General features: G+C 30.4%; 1 protein-coding gene and 1 pseudogene across 1 annotated transcript; both read right to left on the reverse strand.

The window, feature by feature from the left end:
• Positions 1-209: 209 nt before the first annotated feature.
• LOC124917247 (inorganic pyrophosphatase TTM2-like) lies at positions 210-3,469 on the reverse strand. The gene is made up of 11 exons (XM_047457717.1): positions 3,120-3,469; positions 2,923-3,037; positions 2,645-2,840; positions 2,461-2,574; positions 2,201-2,374; positions 1,752-1,946; positions 1,557-1,679; positions 1,357-1,478; positions 1,137-1,251; positions 738-1,001; positions 210-648 (listed from the first exon to the last, which is right to left on the reverse strand). Exons 1-11 carry the CDS (start codon positions 3,454-3,456, stop codon positions 427-429), a joined length of 1,977 nt encoding a protein of 658 aa, XP_047313673.1. The 5' UTR covers positions 3,457-3,469; the 3' UTR covers positions 210-426.
• Positions 3,470-8,597: 5,128 nt separating this feature from the next.
• LOC124917251 lies at positions 8,598-10,931 on the reverse strand (annotated as a pseudogene).
• Positions 10,932-11,327: the final 396 nt, after the last annotated feature.

The following is an 11,327-nucleotide window of genomic DNA, read 5'->3' on the forward strand; positions in this document are numbered from 1 at the left end:
ATTAATGACTACTCCTTGAAACTTCAAGTTTGCTTTTATTTCTACATTCTTTCTTTTGTGTATAAATCTACCTTTTCATAATCATGTAATGTTCTTTGTACATAAAGTAAATCTTATGTATAAAGAAGGTAAGAATTAAGTTTAACAAATGAAATTAACTCAAAGGCACAAGAATCATGAGTTCAATATATATAATGTAAGATCTTGCTAATTGGTTTCATGTCAATCTCTACTATCTTTGTAATGGAAAATTTGTGTGCCTTCTCTTTCTCTCTATGCTCTAGTTTGTTAAGCCTTTTAAAGAAATATAACTAACTCAGAAAAACACAAAAATAGCCAAAGCTACAAAATCTTCCTGGAATCAGAAGGGTTGGCCTTGAATCAAATCAAATCATATAAGAAAAGAAAATCTAATAGTGATGGAGATCAGTTTCTTGGTTGGAACGCCTTGAATAAGACAATTCCCAGCCCACCAATCGCCAGTGTTAGAATCAAAGAAACGTGAACAGGTTCTATCATCCCTGCGATCGAAACTTTACTTTTGGATTTTCCTAAGTTCTTCTTTTCTTTCAAGTTCATCTGGATAAGATTGCCTAAATTCTCCAGCTGATGGACAGTTTGTCTTTGGCCTCGGCCAATAGTTGTTAACTAAATGAATGAAAATGAATGAATGAATTGGACTTATTTGGCCAAATAAAAAATCAAAGAACCAGAAATTAAGCGAATCCATTACTGACCTCTTCCATCAAGGGGGAATCTTTTGTTAACTGAGAACATGATAAGGAATTAGGCATTATGGAACCTTTTCCTAATCCAGAGATGAAGTAAGATGTAGGAGCAGATCCATTACACACTTCTGATTGCAGACCACTTTGTGGGCTCACTGAGTAATAATCCCCTTTATTGCTCAACTTGCTACTCAGCTCTTCCATCTGTAAATTCAGCTCGTCTATTCGATTATGCAACGTCGAGATTTGCTCCGACAACTGTGTAACTGCTCCCTACAAAACCAAACCACAAAAAATTAAAAATAACAACCTGATACTTTATGACAAACCCCATTTGGTAACACTCGTGTTTCAGAAACAGACTCTGACTAAATTCTGTTTCCAAATGTTTCAAAATGGGTCAATCACCTGGCTTGCAGAAGCATGTTCTGCCTCTTCTAACCTGCTACGCCCGTTCATGACATATCCAGTAACCTTTGAAAGACTCTTATCCCCTTGAGCCGAGAATGATCTAGACATGCCACTGTCAAAAACAGGAAATTCTGGATTCATATATTACAAAAGAAGATCTCCATTTTTTGTTAACAATGTTGAGGTATTGTGTATCATGATGAGGAAGTTAGCTAACCACTTAATATTCTTTTTTCTCGTAGCCACCATCTCCAAAGAAGCTCGGTAAAGAGCTTCTTTAGGGCTTGATACTTGGTCATCATCAATGCTTAACTTTGTTCGTAAATCGTCTGGTAGAGCCTGCAGAATGATGAATAAATATGAGCCAAAGTACTTTTCCTAAAGTATTCCTAAAAATGTTAGTCATTATTAACTTACCATAACCTCGTTCACTAGTTTTTCAAGCTGTATTTGTTGAATATAAGTTCTTGGAACAAATGAACCATCCATTCCCAACTGGTCAGCCACATGCTTAACAGTGAGCCGGTCTTTTCCTAGAACCTTATACCGATAAGGAAAATTAACAAAAGATTTCTAAAGAATAAAAAGTAAAGAATTTGACTTCTGCACTACCTGAACATATTGACGGCTTAATTGTTCTAACCAGTCAATCTTCACGCAGACTCTTTCATCCGTGAAAACATGGCTGTTTCTCTTCAAGATGGCAGCTATCTTGTAACCCAAGGCCATTAATCCACCAAGAAGCCGCACACTTACTTCAAAAGTTATTCTCGGTGATATGACAAATGGGGTGTCCGAAACCCACTCCTAAAATTCATAAATCAACCATTTTAACATGACCAATCTAAATTGCAGGATCAACTGATCTTTTTACAATCGGTTATATCATGTGCAATAGTTGTAACCATGTTCAAGATTTAGTATTGACATTGTTTGTATTATTAGCACTAAATGAAATCCAAGAATAAATCTAAATTTTCAGTTGAAGACCATCCTAGACATGAAAGATGGGCCATTGAGTATATGATGGAGAACTCAATACATATTCGATAGAAACAAACCTCAAACATGAGATTGTACTTCCCATCTTTGTTTCGCATCCTCAAATAGGACTGACATGCTTCTGGATCTTCACCGGGTGGGAGAAGATATATGTCATAAGTTTGCTCCATTGCATCTGTGTATTCACCAACCATGGCATTCTTGACTTGATCTATGGTCACTTTCTTAGTTGACTACAATAACAGTAGAAAAGAAGTTGAATAATCAAAAGAAAACAATATTTTTTTTTGCTTAGAAAATAGTCAAAGATGTGTTGAACCTTTAAAATATAAGTAGGAGACTGGAAACCAGAAAAAGGGTTGAACTTGTTTATGATCTTAACATGTGCTGTTTGTAGGTCTGGCTCAATAAAAGCCTTATACATTGGGTATACCTGTATAATACAGAGATACAGTTAAAATCAACTAGACAGTAGCAAAATCAGAAAATCAAAAGAAATCAACCGTTTCAGATATCTGGTGGATAATTTCTTCCGGTTCTTGTCCTGCGCGTTGTATGTCACGTAACACTCGTTTAACGAGATCAAAGTGAACCCCACCAGTAACTGATACACGAAGATCCAGTAAAGGTTGTAGTTTCTCACTGAGGGCGTAAATACCTTCAATTACTACAATGCGAGAGCTAGGAATTTCAAGAGTCCTGAATTAAGATTAACATTTGAGGCATCAAAGAGACATACTTATACTTATGAAGAACATAAGAGAAATGATCATATTAGAACCTGTATCCTATGCGTGAACTAGCCTTAAAATCATATACAGGAATCTCAACTTGTTTTCCAGCCTTCAGATCATAGATATTCTGAAGCAATGTATCATAATCTGTCAATCGCGGGTCTGTTTCAAGAAGAAAAGAAAGTTAAGAATGGAGGAAAATAAAGAGCCAATGATCGAAAAAAGATGAATTTCTATTTTCTACCATCGAAATTGCCATCAACAAGTCGGCTAGCATCATTATAGTTATCCATTGATATAACAGCAGTACTAGGCATTAAGTTAAGTATCTTCTCAGCAAATAATGTCTTCCCTGCTCCAGATGGACCAGCTAATCCAATTAATATCAATCCATCATTCTTCTGTGCAAGCATTTGACATGCACGAATTACAAGGAAGAAACCCTTTTCAAATGACAATTTATCTTGAATTGGAACCATTTCATAACGCTCAGAATCCTTCCTTTTTATCAATCGAACTTGATCTTTCAATAAACCAAGCCTTTGCTTATTTGTTTCTGTCATTATTGTATCTAATGCCATTGATAATCAATCTGGTAAAAATGTAATAAACAAATCAAAATCCAAGCAGCAGCAGCAGCAGAAGCAGCCAATTAACTTCTCATACAAGATCATTCATTCAATAATGAAGATGAAATTCAACATTGTTTAACAAATACCGATCTATAAGATGCAACATTATTATTATTATTATTAATAACCCACATGAAACCGAAACAGAAATCGGAAGAAGAAAAGAAGAAAGATCATAAATTGTTCGAAATGCAATAGAAAGAATGGAAACCCAGATATGAAAAGCGATGAATGAATTGATAAAGAATAAAGAACATACTAACCGAGTCACTGGTGGTGAGTTAGCAAGAAGAAAACCTGTAAAAAACAGGTTATATGTATATATATATATATATATATATGAATGAGATTCTTGGAAAGCGAAAAATGTTGCTTTGAAAGTGGGAATTGAGGTTTTCGTCACTAATTTTCGAGAACTATCAAAAGCAAGAGGGGAAGAAGAAGAAGAAGAAGGAAGGAAATGCGATTAAATACATTTATATACATTTTGTTTTCTCGCCAATAAAATAAAATAAATTTATTTTATTTTATTTTATTTTATTTTCTGATTATTCTCATAGAGATCCAACATGTTTACCTCTTTGCACACTTACCCAAATTAACAATTCATTTTCTTTTCTCAATTAGTAAATTTGTGATTTTTTTTTAATTAACATTATTCTTAGTTTGTGTATCTAACTATTGAAATCAGTCTGGGAACACTTATAACTCTAGAGGTGACACAAAAAATTTATTTCGAGTTTTATTTGGGGATGACAATGGGGCGGAATGCGGATCGATGCGGGAAATGCGTTTATCATTCTCATCTCATTCTACTTTAGAGATTTTTTTTACTACCATCACGCTCTATTTATTTTCAGATAATGTTTGCGGGCACTATCCTACCATATTTAAAAAATAAATAAATTATATAAACGGATACTTTAATATTGTATATATTGTAATATATTGAAAATTTATATTCTCACAAAAAATAAATAAATATATTAGTAATGTTATATATTCAATTATATTTATTAATATTCCAATTATGTTTATTAATGTTCGAATACAAATATCATCCTCATCCCCTCCACATAAGAAATCTTTATCATTCCTAGTTTGATCCCACATTTAATTGTTTTGATTTTTAGATAAATTTAAATTAGGTCATATTGTATACTTTATTAAAATTTTGCATTTTAATATAGGAAGTTGACATCACACCTCGTAATACATAATATTTTTTTTAATACAGCTGACATTACACTCCAGAAATAATAAATAAAACAAATTCAATGAAAAAATCAACAAATAATAAACAATTTTAATTATTAAATAAATACATAAAAATTAATTTAATTTATTTGTAAATTATTTTGTATATCATAACATTAACTAATATATTGTGAGTCCGGTTCGGTTATAATATATTAAAAAATTAAGAGAAAACGAGGTTTGAAAATAATTTAAAATAATCCTCATTCGGAGTCAATTGGGATGTCATACATTTTTCAAATTTTACAATTTATACTTTTTATTTTTAAATTTATACCAAACGAAATTTATATTCAAACACCGTTAACTTATTATTTATGCGACATTTATAAATAAATAAAATATCAATGTCACTAATTTAATTACCGAATTTCAGCGAAATTAGAGTTTTAACTACAAAATTTTTAAATTCAGTACTTAAACTCTTAATTCGTAAAATTATGTAGTTAATTAGTTAAATGAATATTTTATTTATTTATAAATGTTACGTAAATAATAAATTAACGCCGTTAAAATCGTTAAGACAAAATCTCGTTTTTTGTATAACTTTAACCATATCAAACCCAAATTGTAAGATTTAAAAGAAGAAGGTTGAAATTTCAATTTATCCAAATAAAGCCTAAAGAGTCTCAATTTTTGGCCCTTCAATTATTTATCTTCTAACTATACTCTTTATATTTATTAAGGTTTATTTTTAAGATACTACTAATTAATAATTTATAGAAATTTTATGAATTAAATAAAGTATATCTATATTTACTTTTAAATATATTTTAACTCTATATGTGTAAACAACTTTAAGATTAAAAATCATTCTAAAGTGATTTTATTTGTATATGTTTTTTAATCTCAAAGTAACTTTTCTTTGATTTTTTATATAATTAATTTAATATATTTAATTTTATTTATATATACAAATACATTTTTTTTTATAATACATAAATTAGTTCACACAATATATATATATATATAAACATTATGGTAAAATCAAATATTCAAAAGAGTTTGATCATGACTATGTAAATATGAAAGCAAATATATGTTTTTGTCCGCATTCCGAATTGTACTGCCTTGTTTGGAAACCGGGTATGTAACTTTTTTTTTTTTTTTTTTTTTTTTTAATTACTTAAATTATTTTTGTTTAAATATCTTATAAAATTGATTTAGATGAAATAATGTTGAAATACATTTTAATTATGTATATATTAACAAATTTAATAATATTTGTTCGTTCAACTTCACTTCAACTCTAACTCCAACTCCAACTCCAACTCCAACTCCAACTTCAACTCCAACTCCAACTCCAACTCCAACTCCAGACATTTCCAAATAGGACAGTAAAAAATCTCCTTTTTAAATTCACCATTTTTTTGTTTTAATTAATTTTAAATATAAGTTGGACATAGAGTGTTTTAGGTGAGATTTTAGATTTTTTATCTTCTTCCCTTTGTGCTTCTTGTTTTATTTAATCATGGTGTTTGATTGATTGATCATGTTTGGTGTTTATCTTATTTGTTTCCAAACTCTTTGGTAGCGGTAGACTTGACGAATTTAGAGTTAGAGTGAGTTTGAAAAAAAATTAGAATATTTTAAAAAAAATATCAATATTTATTTTTTTAGATAAAACGAAAGTGAGTTTATTTTTATTATTTTTTAAATAATTAAATAAACAAACAGTGAATTATATTGAAATTTTTAATAAATTAAACGGCAATATCACATTTTTATCGTAAAAAAAAATATTTTTTTCGGAATCGGCTCCAGCCCACACTAATCCCTATATAGATCTGCCCACGAGGAGTGAGATTCGGCATAACGACTATCCAATGATCGGGATCCTTATTTCACTATCTTTTCTCATTTTTTATTTTTTATTCTTTTTTTTTAAATGAACTCTTTAAAAAATATTAATTTTTAAATAAAATATGTGACATGAAATTAAATAAAGTGAAGTCAACAAAAACAAATAGACAGACATGTATGAGTATGACCCCATTAATTTGGACAAGATATGTAGAAAATTATTTTATACTTTTGTAACATGGATAACAACTATTTAGAATGATTGAAGTGTGACTGTATTAGATTTCGACTCGATTTCTTTGGTTTAGGAAGCTTAAATTTAAGAAAAAATGTGTCTTTGACCGAAATAAGAAATGATTGAACTTGTTAAATAATAATAGTTAAAATATCAGGATCTTAGCAAACTTAAGAGTGAAATTATACCCATTATAACATTTTACAAATAGATTATATTAATTTTAATATTCTAAATACAAAATTATTATATACTATTATAAATTACAATTTAAAGAAAAATTTCGCATGTTTTTTTTTAAAACGCTTGGTTTCGCTTCTCTTATGGATTGCGATTAATCCCCGCGGGTTAAGTTCATAACTCGCAAACACTTAATATTTAACTATGCACAGAACTTGTTAACTGACGAACACGAACCCCAAGGACTCGGAGAAGCTGGAGATATATTGCTCTTGTTGCTGCTAGGCTAAACGAAAAGATTCCGCATTTATATATATGGTTCCTACTTTTATGACAAGATATGACTTGCATTGACTTGAAAAGTTGAGATTATCAAATGACCATATTTTGGTAAACGGTCAATGGATCATCCTTGATCTAAAGAAGACAGGGGCAAACATATCAACTTTTTCATACTTTTTGGATTTCAAAAAATTAATAATTAATGCAACACCACCCCATTGTGGTCCATTCTGAGCCTTTATTTCCCAAAAAAGGAAATGTAAGAGAAACACTCATTGGGGTCCATGGACAATTTCAATTGGTCAAGGATGATTTAAAAAAAAGAAAGATGCTTAGATGACCTCACCTTAAAAAAGAAAAGAAAAGATTACACTCCCATCTAAAAATAAGTATAGTATGAACTAGGAAGATATATAAATAAGTAATACCTGTGAGTTTGAATCATCAAATTTGAATAATTTTAAAATTATATTAATGATTAATTGATTATATATATATATATATATATATATATATATATATATATATATATATATATATATATATATATATATATATAAACAAATTAAAAGTGATACATTTATTAGTTAGCTCTTCGTGTCGTCGATTGTACTTAAAGATAAATATAAACTAAATTTATAAATTTACGACATTAATTGTGAAACCGTGCACCTAGAGATAATATAAATTAAATTTGTGAAATTTACGACATTAATTGTGAAACCGTTTCTTTACTAGCACGTATCCGAGTAAACCTAACTTGTCCATCATAATTGATGTCTCTTTTGAAACTTGACTATCCTATTTGAAGTTGTGATTTCGATATTTTCTATTTTTTTTTTCCTTTTTTTAGTCTCCAAGTCAAGTCTCTCTTGACCAAGTGGTTCAAACCTTTTCCTTTCGCTTTTGTGTCAATGGTTTCAAAGCCGACAATCACCAAAGGTGATCTTGATAATAACTTTTTCATCCCTATAGATCCTAATAGAACATTGAGTCAAATAATAATAGTGGACAGAAATTGAGAATACAGAGTTATCCTAAGACTCTGAATGAAATCATGACATAATGTGCAATGTAGACTTCTATTCTTTCTAACTTTTTCTCAAGATTTAAAGTCCATTACTTTTAGCTTTTTTATCAAACAAGTTGAAGAAATGATTCTACATATCTCTTTATCTATTGCCATTAATATACACCTCTCTATAAGAATAAAGTAAAACATTTAGATGAAAAATAAAACATAACAAATACACAATTCATGCAATTGAGATTTAACAATTCCATAAAAAAATCAGCACCCAATATTATCTCTAAACATGTCAATGAATGAGTCATGGGTAAAATAATAATCCTCATTAAGAATGAGTCATGAATTCACAAAAGAGTTCACTTGAATCTTCCAAATGTGATCTCATCTAAAGAAATAATGAACCATTCCATAGAATAGTCTATAGCAGCCTTTGAAGAATGAAAACAAAATGATCTGTAAATGAATTTGACTAAATAAACAAAAGAAAAACTGCTGCCTCTATAATCAATCTTCATGTTCATTATCTGTTTCTTCTTCTGAATCTGCATAAGCGAAACAGTTTCAGTTAACTGATTATCGGGTACAAGTAAAAACTGTTTAATTTCCTAAGGCTAACCTGATCGAACATCTTCACCAAGCTTTCCTCTTGCTTGGACTTGATTAACCAGCATACGGTATATCAACACCCACCCAATAAATGTGAAGAACAAGCAAACAATAAAGTAGAGAATTGAAAACATAATAGTATATTGGTCCAACCACTTTGTGCTTATCCTTATCAAGTGTTTGGATAGATTCATAACTGCCAACCACCAATAACAGAAAAGAAGACAGAAATGTTTAAAATAGAATGAATCTAAAGAAGAAACAAATCTTGACCAACTGACGAATTTCACTTACCTTGTGCTCCAAAGAATCCAAATCGGGTAGTAAATAAGGCGAAGCAACAGCCATGACAAAGCAAAAAGAACAAACGAGACACTGGCTAGAGTTTCTGCGCCGGTGTACTTGGACATCTTTCCGATCTCAAGAAATATATCGCTAGCATCATGAAGTGCTAAAACAATAGAACCAACACGAGAAAACCTGCACAAACATAGAAATAACAAATGAAGTTAGTTCCCTTACCAAAAAATAAAGAGAAACAGAAGTTATGGAACACTTTTTGTATCCGAATCTGAATATACACGACAAATCATCAATAAATTAATAAATTTGTGTCTTACTACTAGTCTAGATCCACTCCAGATGAGATACTTGATAGAAAAAGTGTTTGCCAATAAATTTATCCAGACCTATAAGTGTTTTCCATATGGGGGAGTTAATTACCTTAGAATGTAAGATAGCACGATAAGAATGACAGTGGCCACGTGATGACTCATAGATACTCCAAAATCGGATCGTCTTGTTTCCCAAAATATCAAAGCGAATATCGAATATGTATAGAATCCAGCTGCATACATATATACCCCTTTCAACTTCAACCTGGATATCCATCATATAGAGTTATAGACAATAACATGATCATTTGCCTTTCGAAAAACAAAATTTAATAAATTTGAGAATGAATTCAAAACATACTTCATTTTCAGGTCTGGCCAGGCTTGATCACCTGGACCAACCCAAAAGTTCCTAGTGCTAGTGAACCATGGCTCATTATAAGTTACAGCAAGGGCTAGAAGCTCAGCTGAAAAAAGTAAATGCATTTCCATGCTGATTCTTTGAACTTCCTTATCTTCTTTCTTCTATCTTCAATCTCAGCTTCCAATCCTTTCTGCTGTTCTCCTTTACCAAATATCAATCGCCTACCCACTTTCTACGATAAACAAAGCATGCAATTCCTTACTAACTGAGCCATTCTGATGAAAACTCGTATATTTCTTAACATAGTTCATGCAGAAAACTACGTTAAAATATGGTATTTCCACAAATGTGATTGAAAACAGAAACTAATTCATACACAAATTCAGATCCAGATCCAAAACAGAAAGTGATTCCATATGGGTGTGAAAGAAATGTGTGCCCATTGAATATTCATGACATACAAAAACAACTCATGATTCATCTGATTAATAAAACTCTTTGACAGCCACTAGCAATTAGCAGATTCAAAGGAGATTGTTTAAGCTTTGTTCTTGAAGGATGAAGCCCTAAACAGATTTGCAGATTCTAATGCATCCAATTAAACAAACAAACAAACAGTATTTTGTGGGGCCAGAAATTAAGCTTAATAAACTAATCATCAAGCTAAAGAAGATTCCAAAAACAAAATCAGCAAATAAAACAAAAAAGATGATTTGGATTCCAACTCCTATTCTATAGAAGAAGACAAACATGTTATAATAATCAAATATCAGATATCAAAAACCCATTAAAATTCTGCATGAAAGCTCAATGAACTGATTCAATTACACAATAACCTAGCGGATTCATTCATTCATTCATTCATCAATCATCTAACATAAATGAGATATAAAAAGGGTACCTCGAATACGAATCTGTCAAGAAAGAATCGAACTGTAGGGAAAAACAAAGCAAAAACAGGAAGAAAGACGAAATCTGCATAGTCTGGTAGGATTCTTGCTCCCAGTTAATGGATGAAATCAATTCGAGAAGACCCATCATCAAAGATCTTGTCTTGTTTTATAGCTTCAAACGATATGGATTAATTGCACATGGAAAAAGCTTCTCTCTACGAGTTGACTAATGGGTTTTGCGCGAGGCTTTGTGTGATTCTGGAATTCTTCTGCCGGCTGGAGGAAAGAGAATCCAGGTTGAATCAGAACCCAGAGACTGACCGAATTTTATTTTCTTATTCATTGGCGGTTGCTCATGAAGTATATTATATATAATACTGCAATTTTTTATTAACAAAAAAAAGGGTAAATAGGTTTTTGTTATTGTTTTAAATAATTATTTATTTAAAATAAACTTTTGAGTTATTAATTATTTTTTAAGAATAAAAAATTATACTAAAGAATTTTTTTTAATATAATGACTACTTTTAATTATTAATTAATATTAGTTATTAGT

Source organism: Impatiens glandulifera, unplaced genomic scaffold (assembly GCF_907164915.1).
Source record: "Impatiens glandulifera unplaced genomic scaffold, dImpGla2.1, whole genome shotgun sequence".
Taxonomy (NCBI): domain Eukaryota; kingdom Viridiplantae; phylum Streptophyta; class Magnoliopsida; order Ericales; family Balsaminaceae; genus Impatiens; species Impatiens glandulifera.